Source organism: Ptychodera flava, chromosome 22, assembly GCF_041260155.1.
Source record: "Ptychodera flava strain L36383 chromosome 22, AS_Pfla_20210202, whole genome shotgun sequence".
Taxonomy (NCBI): Eukaryota; Metazoa; Hemichordata; class Enteropneusta; family Ptychoderidae; genus Ptychodera; species Ptychodera flava.
The window spans coordinates 14688906-14713000 of NC_091949.1; the positions used below are offsets into that span (position 1 = coordinate 14688906).

Consider the following 24095-nt stretch of genomic DNA (forward strand, 5'->3'; position numbering starts at 1 on the left):
GCAAATCAAAGTAAAATGTTTTGAACGAACCCGTTCCAACATCCTTAAACGTCTTGAGTCTTTGAATAAGATCGTCGAAACAAGTATCACACTCATTCGAACAATATGGTAGGAATAAGGCAATATGAACCTTTAAAACGCCATGTGAGCTCCTTTTTAAGACAAACAGTTTTGCTCTTGCGTTGTTTAAGTGCAACATTACTACCCTAGTAATTCACAGGATTTTTCAGTTCAAATCAAAGTATTCTCAATGTTTTCTCGTGTGGCACATTCAAATGGATCGCTATCATTATAAAACAGTACCATGATTGAACAATCTATAGCTCAGAAGATTACCTTAGTTTCCAATGCATTGATTGTACGCATTACATTGATAAAACGATTGGCGTTGGCTTTTCTTGAAGTTCACACACGACCCACTGCTGGTTTTAGTGAATTGTCACATATGTGTTTTGATCTTAACCATGTGCGATGGAACTCGCGTACTGTTTAATCTTGGTTCCAATTTCATTTAAATTGAGCATTCTCACATGTCAAGCGGTGTCATTAGCACATGTATGTCTGCTTACATACAGGTTTGGTATCAGGAAGATACTGTGTTATTCATTAATATATGAGGAATCATTTATTTTGTACTGTCCATGACATTTTTGAACACCAGGTTCGCTGCTTGTCGATGATCTTTGGCCACCATATTGTTCTAGTGTATGTACATCATGCATATTGAACGTGTGATTACAAACACTGGGATATTTGGCAACTAAGAGAATAAAGCATTTAGGTGGGTTTATTATTAGTACACAGAGTTGCAATCTTAGAATACGAAAAGTGTATAAAATATGCTGCTTCCATTCAATGACAACAACACCATACAGTGTTTTACAGGTTTCTTTTGATATATTTTGTATGTTCAAATAATGCATTGGCTGAACTCAACCCTGAGTGCTAAGAGTCAAAAGTTGTAGGGTTATTATAAACTTGTCGACAGTCTGTGAAAGTGAATAATAGTATGACAGAAGAAAGCTGCTTTTGTGAATGTAATGTTTGTGGCACAAGTAACATGATGCCGGTGTTTATGAAAGAAAAGATAAACGAGAATGGTTATCGCATACATGTCTTGCTCGTTGTCTGACGAAAGGGAAGCGAAAAGTTCGTTTGTGATAACTTTAAAGATTAAGGTAGAACGCGCCTCGGGGACAGACATTCGGACTCTCAAACTTTTACAATTCTCTTCCGATATACCACTTATGGGGCTTCATTTTAAAGCTCTTGATGTGAGAAAACTTTTCAATGGCTTAGTTTTTCAAAATTCGGAATTTTTCTCAATAGAGTTAAGACAGAGATGGCTGCCATTTTGAATTTTAAAGATCGGAAATCTTGAGTTATTTGTTTCCCTAGTACCAAAATTTGCACGATGACCCCCCTCCCTCAATTTTTATTCGTAATTTTGAAAGAGAATGGTTGAAAGATTTCTTAAGGAAAGTTTGAGCAAAAGTTTAAGTCTTAAGCTACTGTTCTGTGACGGTTCTGTTTGAACTTTTATAAAACGTTTTCAAAGGTATAAGACGAGTAATTCATAATTTAGTCATTAAATTTGTGACAAAAGTGAACATAACGCTGAACACATTGTGCAATTAGGGTCCTATTTTTTCTTTAAAGACATGAATGCTGTCCTACAAAATAGAAGGATCACTTAATTTTGTGTATTGACCATGACGTTATAAGTTAACCTTTGTGGCAAAGTATACATGACTTTGGTGCGGTGTATACATTGGTTGTCAACGACTGCAAGTTTTATTACAAATAAAAGTATAGGGTACAAACAAATGAACATCCATGTTTATGCAAGATAGTGTTCCGAAGTTACATCCACAGCTCATTACCATTCCATACTTCAAGTTCACCAAATGTTACCTACAGTACCAATGAGGGTTCATTTCCGGTCACCAAGTAATTTCACACGCATTTAAGCCATAATTCACCGCTTTGACACACAAAGGATTAAACGCCATGGCAGCTTTGTCGAAGTTCACAAATCAGAGTTTGATAAGGCGGACTAATGAGCTGTTTTGTTGGTATCTCTTGTCGTTCGCTGTCTCATCTACCGAGATACATCAATCTTTTGCTGGGGGAGAGATCTCAAACCTCCCGAGCTTTCGTTGTTGCTTGCATTAGACCACTTGACCTGAAGGTGTGAAATTGCTTTCAGCAATCTTTGTCGGTGTGAGTGGGAACTTAAAGTCAAAGACGGTTTCCACACCTGTGAGGTTTCCTTCTCATGATCACACTCGAAAGTAAAGACCGTGACATGTGTGCGACCCGGCTATCACAAGAACCTCTAATGACGGATTTTATCTTTGAGACGTTTTATCGTTGCAATTCTTTGATGTGGCTACCCACACATGGAATAGTTCGATTGCTACATATGTTGACCCATTGGGCCAGGTAAACGCTTGCAAGCACAGTGAGATACCATAGCTTTTCCCTTTTTTATAACATGTCCTTCGAGCATCCAAATATTTCCTGATTAGTATTTATAAATATATATGTCAGCGTTTCTATTACATAAAACAACCCCGTCAAGCTCCTATCAAGTACGATTTTTTCCTATTGTATATTTATATCTGTGTTCAGTTTAAACCCTTTGAGCGCCAAAGTCAATTTTTGTCGCCTTTACAGAATATATCTCAGTCAATTTTTTCAGGTTTTTGTCAAAATTCTGATAAACAACTGTAGCAAAGGAAATAGGATTTCCATTTGGTCCAAAATTATCAAAAAAATACAGAAAAATTCATAAAATGTGGTAAAATGTTGCACTAAGATTTTGGTGGGAAAAAACACTCAAAGGGGTAGACTAATGTGGCGTCTGAAGTGGTAGAAAAGCAGTTTTCACACACAGAAATTATGTGTGTCACGGAGATTTTCTATACTCAAATTTATACAGTGTTCTTCACGCTACGATGAGGCTCAGTCAAAATCTATGCCATCAGGCTATTTTTAAAGCGAAGCAATTACGATCTGCTCCAGAGAAAAGGGACAGAGGAAACTAGAACAGCCATGCCTCTTATTACTGACGTGCATGTCATATGTGAACAGAACATGCTATATCATTCTGAATACGCGTAATTGCATCGTGACTACTCACTTATGTATTGCGGTGAAATTATAGATATTATTTGCTCAGTGGAAGCCAGATTAACGACAATGTATATATTTGGCAAACGCGAATGACGAAGTGACACAAAAAGCACACTTATTGAAAGTATACCAAATTATTCACGTTACCTTTCTCTTGGCCTTCAGCTGCTCTCTGTGTCGGCTGGAGCTCTCGCCGGGAGCGTGACTAACCCATAGCTTGATGCCGACAATTGTGTACGACACAGCCATCGCTGATAATGGCAAGAAATAGGCCAATATCATTGAAGCCACGTTGTACCTTTCAAAGCAAAGAAATTACCATTCATGTTAGTTTTACAAACTGTATATTTTCTCTGTGTCCATACATATGTAGACTGCCTGTAATTAATGTATATGCATATACGATACCGAGGTCCTCTTGGGGAAGGGACTTTTTCGAACAGGGAACAGTTGCCTAGCGCTAGCTTTGAACTTGAATGAACTTCGGCGAATTAACTTCATTTCATTACCAAGTACGTTATGTGAATATATTTTGTACGTGTAAATAAATCAAAGATGATCATCCACGATGAGCAACGTAGCCGAAAGATAAGAATGCAAATCAAGTACAGGGTAAATAAACGAAATATATGCATTAAGTATATGGTATGCACAAAGTATGAATGAGTAATCCGCAACACAAAATTAATGTAAAATAAAGAATAAGTATGCACAGGTATATATGATATGCAAAAGGTACGAATATGTATTGGTAACCTGTGACATAAACTTGATATTTGCAATACAAATTTGATTTCAGTACAAGCCAAGAAACTGTTCGTTTTACTTCAGGCTAATGGAAATAATTATTTTAATTGTAACTGTTGGTGTACATCTCTCTCTCTCTCTCTCTCTCTCTCTCTCTCTCTCTCTCTCTCTCTCAGACAATATAAGTCATTATGTGTAGTTAAAGTGCTGTATACTGTAAATGACCAATGTGTATAAACACATACACAAGTGTATATGTAAGCATCATGTATTTCTTAGGGCATGACGATGAACAGTCAATGTGTTTAAGGTGAGTGTTATATATACAAACACACCAACGCAGTGTGAACGATAGTAAACAGAGAGGATCTAGGTTTACATAGCAGCGAGTGTGATCTCATGACAAGAGGGGTAAGAGTAAGTCTTGAAGATAAATAACACTTGTGAAACTATGATGAATCCAGCATATTTTGGAATTGAAGCAACGATACAATCTAAATTGCACAGTCACTTTTGAAATCAATCTCATACCGTATTTCCGCATTTATCTTTTTTTTTAAAGTTTGTTTTTTCATGCGGTTTTGTTGAATATGCTACATCAAACTTTGAAACCACCCTTGGGATCAAAAGATAACATGATCTCTCCATCGTGATAAAAACAACGTTTTCAATTTTGCAAAGCAGTGCGAGCTTACTCGATTACATCGTTGATATGTACTGAGTCTCCCATGGTGCAATTTCACAGATATATGTTAACAATTTATATCACAGATCGCTGTATTTTTACAGATTCGTTATAATTTGTATGTAAAGTATTTCCCTATATATGAAATGTGAGCCCAAACAAGAAAAATTCAAAGTGTTGCATATTCTTCATGCATAGGTATTCTAAAAAATATATGTATACAGAAGTATGTGATTACAATGAAGACACTGGTGTAATAACGCATTGTCAACGCAATAATTCCACACCAAAGAGCCTTGATAGGCTGTCGTCATGGTGCACAACTTGAAATATTAATATTTTAAGAGATCTTTTTAACAAGAATAATTAAAAATTAGACAATTAGGAAACAGAGAAAATAATTTTTGCAGGCGAGACTAAGTTACTGGTCGCCAAGTTGTCTAACGTGGAACTTCAGACCGTGCACCAAAAGTAAATAGAAAATGTGTGTACTATTCCTTACTGTACGCTATTTTTATGAAAACCATTAACACGATTGGAACTAATTTGGGATAATTGGATCTTCATATTTGTCAAATTTCTCAAAGATGTTAGGTGCCCTATCGTTGAATGTTGCAACATTACAAATTACTCATAAAAACAAGTGTGTAACATAAAAAGAAAAGCAGATGAGGTTACATTTGTAGATAAAATCGACATTACTTCACCATCCAATTATCCCAAATTAGTTCCAATCGTGTTCATTTCACAGGATGATGTCTATTTCAATGTTCTCAAAACAGAAGGTAAAGTTCCATAAAGCTGTCATTCAATGACATTTTTAATTTAAAATATTAGTTGACGATGTATAGTCAAAATATTTATAAAGACGTCGACCAGAAAATGTGTCCTCATTAATTTGAAACGGTAGGGTTGGGGAACTAACATTTTGAGGTTCATGACACGATGAAAATGCAAAGTAACTCTTCCTCATTTTTCAGGAGTTACATGTGATTGTGTGGAAGAATGTTGAGGGTCAGCAAACTTAAGTACATCGAACGGGTCTACAGCAGACACAAACGTTTAATTTTACTGTATAGTGACATGAATGGAAACAGTAACTTCCCATCATCAATACATCAATCATACATCAATTTAAATTAGTCTTGACTACTGATTAAAGGGGAACATATCGTCTTCATACTTAGATCTTCGCTGGCGATACTCCGTTACATGTCTTGCTGGGTCTAATTGTAACCTGTATACCCAGATTACAACGTAGGTGGTACACATAGGCCACGATGTCCATCGCCATCTTCACAGGAACATGGACACTTCTATAGAGCTACGCGCTGATTTCTCTACATCCCGGCGGCCACAGTAAAAATATTTACACAAGATTCGATTAAATATACTTTACTTTTATCAACTCCCATCATCAGCTGCGACGTGGGCATTAACGATTGAAACATTTGTGATGTCAAAAAGCCACAGGTAATACGTGAAAGCATGCGAAAAATTTGTGTTTACTATAAACTACCGTGGCATTTGTTTGGTTGAATTTGTTCCAGGTGGTTTAATTTGTCATCATTTGCAACCTCTGTCTTTTTATTGAAACCATACTTGTTAATTCATCGCCAAACGATCAAAGACTCCGGGGGAATTCTCGACGACTAACCGGTGGTAATGAGGTAAAGGCGATAACGAAGTTCTGATATCACACGATTTCAATGGAAAAAATTATCTTACAGGAGGAGAAAAATAGCAGAATGTCCTCCCTCTAAACGAAAGTTGACAAAACTTTCCATTGTATACTTCATTTGTGACAGCACCAATGGAATAACCTAAGGCAAAAAGAATAGGCTTTCAGTATGTGTCCATTAACATATGAAACGATACTTTCAAAGTAAAAAAAGATAGAATCCGCCGTATAGTCTCACGTTAAATGCAATAATGATTAAACAGAAATCTTGTTAAGAGTTTGCTTGTGATGGCCTACGGGTATTTTCCATTTAGGTAACTTTGATCCATGCAAATCTGCGGAAGGTAGAGAAAAAAAACCATTCTCACGCGGCTAGGCAGTGTTTTGTAAAACACGGTCGAACAAGATGCTGGTTCGAAAAGCACTTTAATCGTGAATCGCTCTTTCGCAGATTTCAATCCATGACAATAAATCGACGGTTTTCACGGAGTAATCATTGCGGCCCGAGGAGATGTGAACTGCGATTCTAATCACAGAGAATGAAAGAATACGGATGCCTGTATATTCTGAGCGAGTCCTATAATATGTTAACCGTCACTTCATCCTTAGACTACATTGACATAAAAGAAATTCGATTTCAGAGCAAACTCATTTTATTTGTTCCACCTATTTTGTCGGGATAATTAGTCAATCAAACTCGTACATACCTAGGCACACACCTAGATACATACCTAGATACATAGGTACATATATAGAAACACACATACATATATGCAGCTATGCATATGTGAATCCATCAGGCATGATGAATCCATCCATCCATCCATCCATCCATCAATTCATTCATCCATTCATCCATTCTTGCATCTATGCATCCGTCCATCCATCCATCCATCCATCATCCATCCATCCATCCATTCATTCATCGCATGCACCCGTCCATCCACAAACCCATCCACCCACCCACCCACCCACCCATCAACCCATCCATCCATCCATCCAGACAGACAGACAGACAGACAGACAGACAGACAAACAGACAGACAGACAGACAGACAGACAGACAGACAGACAGACAGACAGACAGACAGACAGAAGACAGACAGAAGGCAGGCAGGCAGGCAGGCAGGCAGGCAGGCAGGCAGGCAGGCAGGCAGGCATGCATGCATGCATGCATACATACATACATACGTACGTACGTACGTACGTACGTACGTACGTACGTACATACATACATACATACATACATACATACATACATACATACATACATACATACATACATACATACATACATACATACATACATATTCTTGCGTGAAGCAGGGAACAAAGTTCGTTCAGTGATATTTTCACGGAGAATTCCTCTTAATTCACGTCGTAAGTGCATTTCGCTAAGCAAAGTTTGTACGTTTGTGCAGAGCCGAACAATTTCTCTGGCGATAAATCACTGAAAATTTAAAACTTTAGGACGTGTCAGTGTAACATAAGTCAGTGTCAATTAACAGACAATCGGTTCTACCACCCAGGGCAAGGCATCGCTTTTCATGTCATTGTATACATTTTACGTTTAGAGCAATAATTCTTCTGCAAAATGTTGGTATACTTTAACGTATTTTTCTCTGCGCATGAGCATTTCAGGTACACCATACGTAGCTCGGGGCCAAGGTCACGATTGTGCGCATATACTTTAACTTCGACTTTTGTACTCCACCCATCATGCATATTTTATTACGACTATCACTGGCATCCAGACGGCATTGACAAGATATTGACCAAAACAGTTTGTCTGTTAATTCTCACATTTCCTGTTAAAGTTGATTTCAAAATTTTGCTTTACCTATGACATGTGACATAAGACAATTAAAAAGAGTTCATGAGCGCCATGAAGTTAATATGTGACAGTAAAGTAATTAACATATGTAAGTAATTAACTAGGGACGTGAAACGGACAAGTTTTAAATGCAGCATACGATATGTGATTGGAGCGGAACAGGAGTGCGTGCGTGTCAGCTCCATTCTTTGACGCTTTACTTTTCTGGATATCATGTCGATTACAGTGCGAGTATTCGTGAACTTTGACCCAGACCGAACCACCATATGCGCACAAGACAAGCTGCTCGTTTCAGGAACGCAGTGAATTTTTTCTCATCGACACTTGTTCCCTCGCAACGGCACGCCAGTATAAATGCCGTGTCCCGAATTAACGTTTAAACGTAATGTGGGCAATTATAATGCTCGCTAATAATCAGAAAGCGTGTTTGCTACCGAAATTTAAAATATTTGAAATCTTTTTTTTTTTGAAAATTGAACGAATTTAAATTACTAATAGAGTCGGCATATTTAACAGTTATGTTTCTTTAATGAAGAAATCCAAAACTGCATTTTTGCGACCAATAATGAAGATAAGTTTTCAGTAAGCTATCAATCTTCAAATATGACTGTTAACTGATCGTGTCACTACGTTTTTCTTGTTTAAACCCTATAGACCCATTTATTATTAAACTATATACCGGTAAATATTTGATGAAATCTTTCATCCAAATTACTTAACTTCGAGTCTGGTTATATCTCCTACCAGTGACATTTTAATGATTCATTTATTGATACGTTTGGTCTACCTGACTAAAGCGATCAAAGTTTAACAGCAAGACGTATTCAAAGTTGGTCTGCAATAGGTTACTGACATCCGAACAGTGTATGATTAAAGAGCACATGACAGTGAATGACTGTTTTGCTTGTGCAATTAATTGTCTTCAGAACCTCTAACCCACCACAGAACGATCACGTTAAAAGGCCCGACTTGATGACTTCAATATTGTGTTATTAAATTCTTTGACAAGTTCACCGTTATATCTGCAAGTGATCCGTTACAGAGACATTACATGTTAATCTGTTATTTACGTCACGAACATTCACTCAATAAAGTTCTGCTGCCATAACTTTATCTTAGCTCGCTAAGACACAGTGGATGACCCTTCATAAAACAAAACATCATAATCGAAATTCAGTCAAAAAGGTCGAGCTGTTCTGGGCCAGTACATTGTTTCTGTTTTCCCATTTAGTTTGAAGATCGATTGATCGATGGCGTGTTTTTGTGGGTTACCAGCGAGGCGCGTGAGTCGTATAATCAATACATTCATCATCACACGTTGTCGGATGGAGTGACCTTGATAGCCATCTTTCACAGAAAGAGATAATTCTCGACGTTAATAGATGCGGCTTCGCTCACGCAGTACAAGGTCGAAGCAGGTTAGATTTCACCCGGAGAGCTAATGGCCAGCTTAAGCATATGGTATTGGATGGTACAACAGTAGGATCTTGTCAATGGAAAGAACCATACTCTTCGCTTGATGCAAATTCTGTAATTCTAATGGAACAAGGCTTTGAATGCAAGCGACTTGTCATGCTATAATATAGTGTATACCTGTGCGCACGCGAGACTTGATAATTGGCCGGGCATAAGTAAACGTGGCTTTCACCTCAGCAGTATTAAGCCGCGAGCAGGGCCAAGCCACGGTCATAACTTCAGATCTTACAAAGGAAACGTTCAACTTCGATGTGTACATTATCACCGAGTTTGACAGACACTCCAATGAAACTGCCTTAATTGGCATCACAAAAATAAGTAGATATTATCTGATGTCATAAAACGATACGATGGCTGAGATTTGATTTGTATCGCGTCTTTGATTTGGCCATGATGTATTTCGCGGCATGTCGTCCTTTATATAGATACCAAGATGTGTCGCGGACTGAAATAATCGCCGTGTGATAAATATCCATTCGATCTGTGCATTGCGTCTTGATACTCGATATGGGCAGGACAAGCCCCAGCTGAAAATACACACTGAAATATGAAAAAGCTAAACACGACAGCGATATTTAAAGTAATCAAGATCCGAACAATTTCTCTCGTAACTTTTCATGACGTCAATGAAGTGAAAACGCTTCGCATTTTCCTCAAATAAATCGTAGAGCGCCACAATATCGTCTCACTTGGAGAAGACATTGCCTGTTTAATATTTACCAGTGTGTAATAATGATATAATGTGCCACTCTGGCTTTATTGCGATAGTAGTCGTGTGGTTACGTTATGTACATGCATCTTAGAGTAATTCAAGCATGGTATGGCTAAATCAGCGTCATATGTGTGTTTTTTTTTCTAACTGGAACACTGTGTGTTCAGTCACTGCGTATAACCACGGTCCCTTTATAACCCATTCTTTCCTGGCAACATCACTGATTAACCCTAAATTGAAGTCAAGGCTAAAGAATCTTAAGGAAAAACATTGTTATCCGGCCCATATTTAATTTTATGAAACTATTGTGAATAATACTCACCAGAAATCGTAATCACTGAAGGTACCGTCTGGCCACTCCAAGATGCAAATGGTGCGTTTTCCATCCTTACACGGTAAATCTTTAGTACGGGCGTAGATCAGTAGTGGTAAGCAGATGATCGTAGCAATCACCCACACGAAGGCGATAATGGTCTTGGCTCTCGACTTCGACATCCTCGGCCGCATGGGATGCACGATGGCGATGTAGCGATCGACGGCGATCGCTGACAGCGTGAAGACGCTGGCGATGACCGTCAGCACGCCGAGGCACCGGGCTATCTTGCAGTACACAAAGCCGAAGTACCAGATATTGTTGAGGAGAAAGGAGAAATTAAACGGCACATTGAGGGTCGCGACCATTGCATCCGCTATGGCCAAATTCACCAGAAAGTAATTAGTCACCGTTCTCATCCGGCGATGCGCCAGCACAATCCACACGACGATAATGTTCCCACCGGCCGCGATGACGATCATAACGCCGAACAGTAAGCTCCACAAAAACTGGGCAAAAGCCGGCTGAGTGTACATCATGGCGGAGCAGTCCGGAGGACTCGAGTTAGTTCTGTTGTCAACGAAACCAAAGTCAATCTCGGCCATGGAAAAATTGAAACTAACGACTGGCACCAAGGAGGTCTCCATTATCAGCAAGATCTATCGAGGACGCTATTTTTTTAAAGTGTAAATTTTTAACATCAACGTCTCTGATCTCCCTCCTTCAAAGTCCTTGCGATATCTACTATCGTCTTTGATTTAGGACAGGATAAGACGTCGATTATCTCTAAAAAACACAGAGTTGGCTCTCCGAACAAGAAACTGCGTCTCCGCAACGGTTTCTTTCGCCCGACGATTCAAGGCACACAAATGGGTGTGAATCACATGCGCAGTAAGGCCGATATGTCAGTATTAATATATGACGATAACAAATGCACGAGGCAAGGGAACTGATACTTTGAGAAACCCGTGCATGCGAGCAAAGGAACAAGGAAGCTCCGTTGAATCCCCAGGAATGAATTTTCAACAAACAGCTGTGGATGCGTCACAAATACAGAAACTTGTTTTTTCCTCACACAGATACGAACACTTTGATAATAATCAAGAGGCATGCGTCATAATATATCGCATCAGATTTTTTCTTTGCAAAACAATCTCAGTTATATTTCTACCTTTCTTGCTTTTAAATCAACATATACGCGTTCTTCTTTCCTGACTTTCCACATCTAATGTATAAAACCGTGAAGCTGTGGATAAAAAAGAAAGTTTTCACACAGTGAGGCTTTCAGTAATAAGACACCAGCTTATCCGAGTACGGCGACGAAGCTAGCTTGACATCAAGACGTTCCTCGGTCGTCTCCGTCGAACGATGTAATTAACTGACTCTAGGCGAAGAAGAAACAGAACTCCCGCCTTAGAAAACAGCAGGACTGCTAACCCACACAGTGGCAATATCGGCAAAAAGATATTTTTTCTCCGGAACACAGGGGCGGCGACTTGATCACCGAGGGTGGGCGTGTGAATATAATAACTTCCGTTACAAATAATGAATTGTTCGCTTAGTTGTCGTCTGAATCCTATTCACTCGCTGACTTGATGGTCTTTGGAGTAACCTGAGAACAAAAAATACATATAAGTAGTCAAAAAGTTGAGAAAAGAGGGCGAAATCTGTCTTCAATGACTGTCGATAATTCTAAAAATTACATTAGGTATGGAATAGTTTGTCGACGAAATCGTATCCTTTCTCATCTGAGAACGTATCCTCGAGCCCTGAGGGTGTATCATGCGATGACCCCCGGACGGAGTTTCCATTACGTCTTTTTTATTTAATAGCTATTTGTTCCTTTCAGCTCTCTGCTCATCATGGTGTAAAATAGAGTCTCTGTGACACAAACGTCTATTATGTGTCTCATCCAAATGTGTGAAATATAAACAATTGAACGGAACACCTTCTGAGAGGCAGAATGAATTCGATCCGATTGCCTGTTTGAGTAACTAAAATGTCTCTCTTAACTGATTGCAAAAGAAATCATAATTATCTGTGAGTCTCGCGGGAATTACATAGCTACGGGCGTCATCATTATTTCTAACGTGTGTTTTGGTGACGATTACACGGGGCTTAATAAGACTACAGAGTTTTGTTTTCGGTAAGCCTGTGTGTTACGGTATTGAGCTTGTCACCAGGCATCTAAAATAAAGTGCCACACTTTTGTCATATTGAAAGCTGGATTGATGATGTCAATGATTAGAGAGTAAAGTTAATGATTATCACGATATCAAAACAACAACAACTAAACAAAAACAAGGTAACAATAATAATAACAAAGAATGACGACGACAACTACGACAACAATGAAAACAACAACAACAACAACAATAATAATAATCAATAACCAATAATCATGATGATGATGATGATGATGATGATGATCATGATGATGACGATGATGATGATGACGATGAGGATGATGATGATGATGATGATGATGATGATGATGATGATAATGATGATGATGATGATGATTATTATTATTATTTCATAAGTAACATCACATCTTCTGGGATCTTTTTTCTCACAAAACAGCATAAGACATCCTTTTCTATGAGGCTGTTCAGGTGCAGTCTTTTGTCACTTGCGCACACTTTAGAGGTCAATGCAATATTAATGGAAACCAAAGATCAAATCCTTTACGGAAAAAGCAATGGGTTGTATCTGTCCCCTGCTTGGCATCTCTGACTCCGGCAATAAAATAGATAGGGATGGGTAAACGCAGCTGCAAAAATAAGGATAGTCGTTGGGAAATCTCAGTTGGAAGACTGGATTGTTTGTTTGCTGACGGGACCAAAATGATCACACGGCAGACGTTTAAGTGACGGTTTGGCGAATGCCTACTGAGGTCACCAGTTCGGAGACGTTGATTCCCCGGATGATCCGTGGCTCTGTCTGCGTAATGCATAGTACAATTTCCCGTTAGCTATGCTCATTAGCGCTACGGCTACCCATGCTGAACGGAAAATTTCATTTCTCGCATGTATCCCTGGGCTAACAGAAATTCTCGTCGGATCAGCCCTAGAATGAAAACACCGTCAATGTGCTATAGGCGGAGTTATGTACGTGATCTGGAGAGTACTCCTGCCTCGCATGGTTTATCATCGACGGTTAAACTTAAGAATTCATTTCTTCACATTATGTGATTATATTTTTGGGAACCACGGTTCCGTTAAGTGGTTTTAGTGTCAATGCAGAATGTGCAGGTCTTCTGTAAGAAAATGAACGCATTTCAGTCGAATTAGTTTTCATTTCTCTTCCCGAGAAGGTAATCGTAACAACAACCACTGTTTCTGAAAGTTCAACCGGGCGCTACTGTCGATGTATGTTGAGGTATTTTATTTCATAGATCGAAGAATTTTTTTTGATTTGATCCTTAAAACTGATCTAATCTGCTACTTGTTCAACTTTTCAACAATTTTCTGAGTAGTTGTAATTGTGTAATGTCTCAAAGTAAGTTCGAGCTAGAATTTTTTTTTAAAAAGCACTTTGCGTATTGCACACCACCGTGCACAACATTGCATTTGCAACGCTAAAACTTGTACTTTTGACATACTTAGGCACTAGAAGGAGAAAGTGACATTGTTTTGCTAAACACAAATAATGAACACATCAAATTTACAACGGTTTACTCTTTAAACGCTTGTCTTTGGCCATGACTGATGAAAATCAACGAGGAAGACATATTTCACAAGACATCTGGCATTGAAGGCTGGGGCTGATGTCATCAAATATCATGTGATGAGATTGTAGAGTGACAAGGAGGAACAATTTAAGATGGCACACAGACTCTGCCCATGCCCCTCCGTCATGTGAGAAGGTTAAAATACGTCATAACAGCGGACCAAAGTAACTCAATATCCCCAGTCATGCCGTCACCCTTCTCTCACACGCGTTCCTGTAAAAACGGACACTGCAATGCAATATAACATTCTCTTTCTGAGATAAAATTATTTAAAAAATTAAACGCCCTATGCATCATCTTACTATACAAGCAACCAATTAATCAGCCATCTGAAGGGTGAAAAATTTGATACGACCTTGATTTTGACCCTAATATTTCAAACTTTGCTCTTCTAACATCTTATAAATCACAATGATATACAGTCCGACCCATAGCCAGCTTCGCTAAATGTTTACTCTAAGTTTTTTCTCAGTCTAAACGCTACGATATGAAGATGGGATATCATCAGACCGACTCAGAGTAAGGCAACGATTGCTGAGTTGTTTATATTTCCTCACGTTGCAGATTTTGGTTTATCTTACAGGTCATTCGCGTCAAAACGAGTAGTGGCTGTGTTAAATCTCAAAAGATAATGCCATGATGTGGAAATATTTATTTCTTTAGAAATGTAAAATAGAACAAAACTGGTATAAAAGCCAATTCGTATTGAAATAAACAAATATAACGTATTTGGTTGTTTTAAAGTTTAAAAATCAGTTATGTAAATGAAACACTGCAGTTTTGCAACATACCCCACCCATTTTGAACTCTGTACACTTTTGCTCCCATTCATGCGTTTCATAAAGTTCGACGTCGCAATGGGTGGAAGGTGTACATTATGGATATCGTTCTCAAAATTGCGTTCCTATCCTGTCAACAAAATTCACATCGTGTATTCCATAACTTATCAAGGAGCAGTTGTACGCAATAAATTTCACCCAAAAAATCGGCATAAACCATCATACAATGTTTTTCCTGTTCAACACAATAAATTATTTAAATCATATACCCCAGGCTTATCGTCTGCATGTAGTATAAATATTTGTCTTATCATTTCTCATAAAATCGGTGATAACAGAGAGAAGATATAAATTTTACATATTGAGGTAAACAAAAATACCACGTCTGTGAAAACTCTATAATTCATGTCTCTCTGTAAGTACATTTGACAACACGCGTGCCTTATAGCAAAGTTTCAAACTTTTATTTTTAAAGTTCTACACGAGAAACTGAACATTGTCACCCCGAACGAACAAGTGTTAACATGCAGTGACAGTAAATACGACTTGGCGTAAAGGAAATAAATATTTTGATACACAAATAGATAAAATTAAACGAAGGAGACTTGCATGACGACTCCAACGACGTGAAAAAGAACATTGCAAACACGTCTGGGATTTATTGTTCTCGCGATATCTTAGACGAGGTGCTGGTGGACCTCACAAGCCTCGTTATGACAAAACCCTTGGTGTCTAACTGTGGTTTGCATTTTCTACAGCTGCATGCAAAGCACTAGCAAAATAAATTTCGAAATAATTTAATAAAATGCTATCAGTAATAAACTTAACAAAAACACTCTAGCTTTGACTATGAACGAGTATGCTTCGTCGCAAAAAGATAGAAATAATGTAAAAATGAGGCACACAAAAATAACAACTTACCGGCCGATTGACCACGCAAGCAAACAAACATACAAACAATAAAAATGACAAAAATAAAAAGTAATATGTTCAAAAATGAATCAATTATAACCAAATATAAGTAGATTAAAAATTAAAAAAAAATAATTTGATAAAAAATACATAAATAAATAAGTGACAAGGCAAATAAATAAATAAATAAATAAATTAAGCTTCTCAAATCCTTGGTGATTGAGCAAAGTTTGCTCGTTTCAGACTTACTGTTGTGCATGTTCCTGATCATAATCTGCTTTGTACAAATGGTATTGACCACCTCATGTCGAGCGATCGAAGGAGTCAAAGATTTGTGAAACACGAAGGCAAGCACGGATAACTCAACGTGACGTGTGAACCACAGTATATCACCTTCTGTCTATACCTGTTAGGAAGCAAGCGAATGTGGGTGACGATTTAGGATGCCCTCTCGCCCGCTCTTGAAATTGATATTAAATAAGTAATATCCTACTGAAGTGCACTGGTACGCATGACGAGATAATCTCGCCAATCAGTGACACCTGTCGTCTTCTTTATTTGCCGTAGAAATGAGTAATTACAGAGGCATTATTATTTTGTTATTGACGTAGAGTGGAGGTCAAGTAATATTTTTAACTGCCTTGGAGAGAATGCCAGTGCCTGTGATTATCCTTGATCTTGACCCCGAAGAACTTTTCTCTCTGTGTCACATGTAGGTGTTTGTGTGTGAGTGCTACCTGATATTCAGCCGGGTTAATGATGCTTGTTGAACTGTTTTGTATAAAACTTTAAACAGCCATGCCGGAAAATGCCGAGAGAGTTTGACCGGTTAAGAAGGGCTTGACTACGCAGTTTCTGCGTAGTGAAGCTTCATTACGTATTCATGGTGACCCCTGGCCAGCTGTCAATAACTTTGGGGGCTTTTGTCTTTTGGCCTGCTTTGCATATGCGTCGTTGGACACGACCTGCCAATCACCCAGGTAGTCAATTAAACTATTAATTGACTGTTTACCGACCCAATTAACACTATCCAGCAGTATCAGTCATATTTTAATCGCGTGGCACGGGTGGGCACAACGTAGGAACGCGTGTATTTCTGTGTGTACGTTTCACTTGTGGTGTTGTTTGTACCATCGTGTGTCCTTGTTTCACCTACAGCATTACCTTCAAGGTGACAGGCTTACTATTAATGTTCAGTATCATTGCACCGAGTTCTGCCCACGGTGAAAACCACCTGCTTTGCCTACTAATTACTGCCCGTCGCTGCCCGTCCTGAATGTAGCCTATCTATAGCTACAGTAATCACATAAATCATTTATCAGTTTTGATATATACTCCTAAATTGTAAGTTTGATCAAAATCGAGACCACATTCAAGGGCTATGCAGACTGTCCATGTAAGCACACACAGTGACAAGAAGGCGGCAAACACCTACTCACCAAGCACATCGAATCGGCGAAAAGAAGCATAAAAAGCTAGGCTTATCGCCAAAACAAACGCGCCAAGCGCTAACAAAAACCCATACCAAGCGGCCCTTTTCAGGGCCACCAAATACTCCAAAAAGGGAACTACCAAAAAATACGATAAGATGACATAGAACACACAAACACTTAAAAGAAATAACAAAATCGTACACATAACAAACAACTGAACACAACATTAAATACAAAATAAACAATCACAGTAACGTAACAGAAAACATGGCCGTGGAAATAAATAAGCTATTTCCAAAGAAAAGCCGACAACAACATGAAATTCAACAACAACCTATCATCGCTCAAACTATGAAACTCCGAAAAATAGTACTAGGCAAAAGCCTTGAAATTCATTCGGACACCAACAAAACCAAACAGAATAAAACCACCTCAGGATTTCAACAAATAAAGTCGTATAATGTGACTACGCTACATCATGAGACACAAACAATCGCAACAACACCAATTCAAAGAAAAGTCAAATTGGACTCCACGAACAACAAAAAAACAAAAACTTGAAAGCTATCTGAAGCTGCTAAACTCGCACTTCTAGAGATACCCTTTCAAACAAGGAAACAAAACATGTCGCGTGCCAAAAGAATCGCGATAAACCAGCTTGCAAACATTGGACAAATTTTGGGAAAATAACCCTTCGACAAGGGTCGGTTTTTCGTTATTGTCAACACAAACGATTACGTACTCGAATGCGAAAGGCAATTACGTAACACTCAGTATTATACACAAGCCAGAACAAACAGTAAACAAAATAAATGAACTATTAATTAAAATGTACGAGAACAAGCACATCAACCAGGATACTTGTAAGTATCTTGATCCAATAAACATAAAATCCGTACCCCGCAGTGGTACTTATTGCCTAAAAATTCACAAACCTCCGCAAAAATCTAAAAGACACACCAGTCAAAACAAAATTTACCGAAGTAAAGAAATATAGAACAAACAAACCGAACCACCAAACGGACTCACAACGTGACCAAAATTAATATACTTGCCTCGCTAATCGGAAAGCAAGACAACTAAAATGCATTAAAATAAATTTTCACAAACACAAACTAAGGAAAGAATCTACACTGCGACTGATGAGAAACCACACTCGGGTTTCGAAACGCAAGCGTCAAAGGGCGACTCTATCACTTTTGTAACAACATAGGTCCGGCTGCGTCTCGCCATAAGCTTTCCCCACACAAACAAAACATTACCGTACACACTAATCCAAACTTCTCTACAAATATCCAAAGCGAAACAAACATTTCATTAACACAAACAATCGGATAAGAATGTAGGAACACATTTTCGAAACGAATCAAACACAAACTCGACACAAAAACATTTAGGATAGTTAGGTGGGGAGCCTGTTTCACATTTTTTACATCTCGCTATACTGTCTATGATTCTAAAAATAAAGTCATCTGCCACTTTTTCTGTATACGCGGTTTGGCAAAACTCATCTCTTCAATCGAAAGTCGGGCGATTTCATGGTTCTTTGGGGCACTTAAGTGTACTTCGAGCTTAAGGAATGTAGTTACATTCGCGATGTTTTATTCGAAAATTATTTATTCCTTCAAGGGCAAATGCACATAATTTATGCTGTTGGAAATACTGGCCGCTCATAAACAAGACAATAAACTCAATATATGTGCATTTTTACTTATATTGTCAAAGTACCACCGACACCCACAAAAAACCAAATGGTTCAGTCCAGGTATTTGCAACTCTGCCATCCGACTGGTCAACAGGAAATCAACCATAGGTGTCTTTTGGCACGCGTATACGCCAGTCACCTAGGCGACGGTAATCTGCACCACTTATCACCATCGGGAAGGTACTCCTCCCCATATACCACTGGTGATCCCACCCTCAAGGCACTGCGTCATTCGACCAAGCATCGTTATTGTAATTTCCTGCATAAAATTAACAGCGAGGTCAACCGGTCAAACTCTCTCGGCATTTTCTCTCATGGCGAAAGTACCAGTGGAGTTCACATTGATAATAGTCGTGAACGGCGATCGGTAATAGTAATGGAGCGATTTTATATCGGAGAGACTCGTTCGAAAGAAAGAAAGGAAGACAGACACATAGACAGATAGACCGATACCTTGGCAGATAAATCGTTTGCGACCAAAAAGACCAGTAAAACGGCATGGATACGTATGAGACAGAGGCCAGATCTAACTTAATATCACAAGCGAGCTTAGTATGTAAAAATACACCTGAAATAGATCTAGACAAACGTATACAGTATCACCGAATGGGCGTGTTTTGAACAGATTTAACCCTGTATGCTTCGACATAGAGTGTTAAAGGTATACTGTCACCTGTTCCAATTTTGCCAAAGTTACCATGGAAAGAGAAAATCTAACCAATCACAGATTTTAAGCGGGTGGCCGCTTTTTAAAACAGCGCCCTCACATGGGCATTTTGAATACCGAGGAATGCCCCTTTGACCATATATGGGCATATTTAGATTACACGTGACTGTATACCTTTAATACTTCATTAGTTCCTGAAGTTTCTCTTAAATCCGAATTCCGAGCGTCACGTTGTCCGTGACTTTCACAATGTTGTTTGTAATGTCTTCACTCGTCATACAAAAAGTTGATCTGCAAATTGGTTACATAAATTTTCGTCCTTGACAGTACTACTGAGGCAAAAAACTGGAATTTGCTCATAAACCTATCACTGTTGTTTGCATGAGTAAATCTGAGATCATTTTGAAACAATCAGTGCATATATTTCCGGAGATAGGCACTTTTCAGACTAGTAATCAGCAAAAGCCATACACTTGAAATAATTATACAGCTCTTTTTATGATAAAATGAATATCCGCAAAGCAAACTTATCATAAACCAAGCGTGGGAAGCATTTGGACGTGAACTTTTAGTAGCATGTCTTTTTGAGACAAAGAAGCATTTCCATAAGCCTTCCGCGTGCATAATAACTTTAAATGTTCGCAGGGCAAGTAAGATATGTTGGACTTGAAGTGAGGGAAATTTTGTATTACAAGCTGTTGGCACATATCATTTAGTCTGAAAAGTGATTATTTCAGATACCATCGACAGCTGCACATGGCAATACAATAAGCTTATCAGCGTATGCAATTCCAAGATGTCATTTAAAAATAGAGATAACCCCTATCCCCTGTAATAAAATTGCTATTTTGATTATGTTTTAATTCCGATACCTTTGCGCGATAGCCACCAGGCTCGCATCTGAAACTTTGAAGCGTCCGGTGAGGGTCTCCCTCAAGATGACAATGAACAATTACACCCGCTGCATTTGCCTAAAAGTAACTTCGTCATAGGTCATAGGTCATGGGAAATTTCCATTTTGATAACATTCTCAGCTCGTAATTTCGTAGGTGTAAGTAAAAGGGGACAAGGCACAAATATCACAAGGAAAATGGTGGACTGTGCTATTAACTGTTATAACTTTGCCTGCAGTCTGTTCTCCGATTAAGTGAAAATTATACGTTGTGAACAACACAGACAATCTTCTTTAACGCATTCAAGAAAGCTATACTAGCTTAATTTTATTTTCGTACCTTTGGGGGTCCCTGAAATTCGCTTACACATCACGAAGAACAAACATTTCATCGCCGACAAATCGGAAAGCGATGGAGCTGACGGTCTACGGAAACTTCACCCAAAGGAGCAACAACCGAGAAGTAAGTGCTGAAGAGAAAATTGGGTTTCAAACGGCACCTACTAATCAAGTTACGACCACCACACAGCAGCGATTAAGTTTCGCTTTTATCGTTAATTATGAATCCGAGCCTTCTATTACGGTAATGAAATTTCGAACGAGAGTAACTGAGTTGTGGCACTGCAGAGAATTGCAGACGGCAGGAAATAAGCGGCGCCTTCAAAGCGGTCGCCGAGGTTGACATTATCCTTAGGTTGACCAAGAAGCGGTCGGGGGATGGAAAGGTAGGGAGGTGTCAATGATTGACTGTAAGTGTGTAAACAGGATATACGTTGAAGATAGATAGAGAGTTAATAATGTTAAAACAAGCCCGAGATATATTTGCAAGAACTACATTTGCACTCTATATTGGTGGATGTGAATGAGTGTAAGTAAGGGCTAACTCATCACTAATACAGCGCGCACGCATAGTACAAATATCCCCTTGAGCATTGTAGTCCCACTGGCAAAACCGAATGACATTTCTCCTATTAAAATTCAAGTTCGTGGGAGATAAGTTAGGGATATATCATGAAGCCTCACTTAAGAAATAATGCATGTATGTATGTATGTATGTATGTATGTATGTATGTATGTATGTATGTATGTATGTATGTATGTATGTATGTATGTATGTATGTATGTATGTATGTATGTATGTATGTATGTATGTATGTATGTATGTATGTATGTATGTATGTACGTACGTACGTACGTACGTACGTATGTATGTATGTGTGTATGTATGTATGTGTCTGTCTGTCTAGCTATCCATCTTTTATATGTGTATTTTTGAAGGTGGATATATGAAAAGGACATCCACCTATCAATCATCTATGTATTCATATATGATCTGCGCAATAGCATCATTTTGCATGTATGTAAATATGCCTGCCCGTCTATCTATCTATCTATCTAGCTGTCTGTCTGTTTATCTGTGTTTGTCTGTCTGTCCGTATTTTTGCCTCACAGTTTGTCCAGTTGTTCGTGTGTAAGATCTCTCAGACTCTAAGTTCATACGTCCGTCCGTTTGACTATCTGTCCGTCGATCGATCGATCAACCTGCTTGTCCGACTGCCTGTCGGTCAGCAAACCTAGTAATCTTAACCCCTATTTTTACATGATGCGTGAGAATGGATATGTTGTTAAATCTCCAACTCTGTTTCACATGGCCAACGCTTTTCCCAGAAAGATAAGCTGAAAGCGATATCAAGAATTGCTTTAAGTCGCTCAGCGTTTGAAAATACTACTTTTTTGTGATATAAGACTCTATTCGCTCCTTGTCTTCCTGAGATAGGTATAGGCGGGTTTTTTTTCAACCTCAAAACGTTACTGTTAAGAGAAGATCTGCCCTCAAAGTGCACCTTAGCTGTTGGCGCAGCGCTCGTACGTGTCATATGAACGAAAAATAGCCGAAGTTATTTGTGAATTCCATTGACGCAAACGCTGGCAATCGTCCCTCATCACCGTTGAGTAGTCCGATTATTTTGTGTGCAGACACACGTGACGTCAGCAAAAGTTGTTTGTTCACACGGGACGCCTTAGATAAAGACGACGACGGCAAAGAAATCCAACAGAGAGCCGGAGGCAATGTATGCCAAAGTGGAAGCTAACTCGAATGAAAGACATGCAGATTTCTCGAATATGCCAAATACGGACAAAGAAAAAGTCAATAAGAGGCTTTTTTTTCTCTTCTGAAAGTGTTATCTCTCTGGCTGACGTCACGCGTTGTTGTAGATGAAGTCTGTCTGGTTCGTAAGTACTGGAAATGTTCAAAAAACTGTCACATTTGAATTGTGTATCATCATGTTTAATGCAGAGACACCGGTTAAGATGCAATATCACCGTGTACTATTCTTTTCACCATTACACTAAGCCTAATTGAATCAACGATTATCTGAGGATTATCTCAAGGAAATTGTACCTTGTAAATCCCCTCTCCATGCTCCATATTGTCAGATAATGCGTCGATTCGTGTAATTAAAGAGATGACACCTGCCACAAGATGCTTGACGTGAACCGAATACCCTATGCATTGTTCGATTGTTGAGCCATGAAAAGCGAATCTTTCAAGCTAAACAATTTCTTTCAAGCTCAATTTTCACAAACTTTAAGCTATCGTTTTGATCGTAAACAGGAATTACAGCGAAATTTCAACCTAAAATTGTTGAAAAAAAGACGTTGTAAAAAAGTAAATCCGTCTTTTGGAAAGAAAAAAGTTAAAGGGTCAGTAATGCTAACCTTTGATGATTTTTTATTATTTTTATTTGAATATCAAATGACAAGCCCTTATTCTTCTCCCAAAAGAATAATGAAACGTACGCTATTTAGGTTGTCCAAATAGCGTCTATACGTGCAAAACACGCTGCTGTTGTTTACATTAGAATTCTAGTCCGGACCAGAATTCATTTGCCGACAATAACAACACCGTCAGTTTATGGACAGGGTGAATTGACAAGCTGAATACTGTGAATATCAACACACTTTGGAGAGTAGAACAATAAATTATGGTTGACATTAAAAATAAAAATAGTGAAAAAAATCATCCAAATTAGCATTACTGGCCCATTAATGTACACACAGAGTCATCAAACGCTTATGTTAAGGTAGAATGCGTATCGAGACAGATATTCGGACGCTCAAACTTCCACAGTCCTATTTTGGTCTACAACTTAGGGGAACCGATTTTGAGGCTCATGAATAAACCAAAGTTTTCATCGGGTAATTTTTTTGAAAATCGATTTTTTTCCTTTGCCATTGAGTTAACACAGGAATTGCGACCATTTTGAATTTACAGAGTCTGGAAATATTGGATAATTTGTTTCTCTGGTACAAAAGTTTTTTGCGCGGTGACCCCCGATTTTATTTTTGACTTAGGAAGGGAGTGATGTAAAGTTTTCAAACGGAA

General features: G+C 38.6%; 1 protein-coding gene across 4 annotated transcripts in view; it reads right to left on the reverse strand.

The window, feature by feature from the left end:
• The window catches only part of LOC139122755 (tachykinin-like peptides receptor 99D), a 122920-nt gene that overhangs the window by 18514 nt on the left and 80311 nt on the right, over window positions 1-24095 (reverse strand). For all 4 annotated transcript variants that reach the window (XM_070688451.1, XM_070688453.1, XM_070688449.1 and 1 more), the window contains exons 3-4: window positions 10596-12198; window positions 3286-3436 (exon numbers count right to left, since the gene is read on the reverse strand). In XM_070688451.1, the coding sequence (XP_070544552.1) occupies window positions 3286-3436; window positions 10596-11233 (789 nt within the window). In that variant the 5' untranslated portion in view covers window positions 11234-12198. The remainder of the gene's footprint in view (window positions 1-3285; window positions 3437-10595; window positions 12199-24095) is intronic.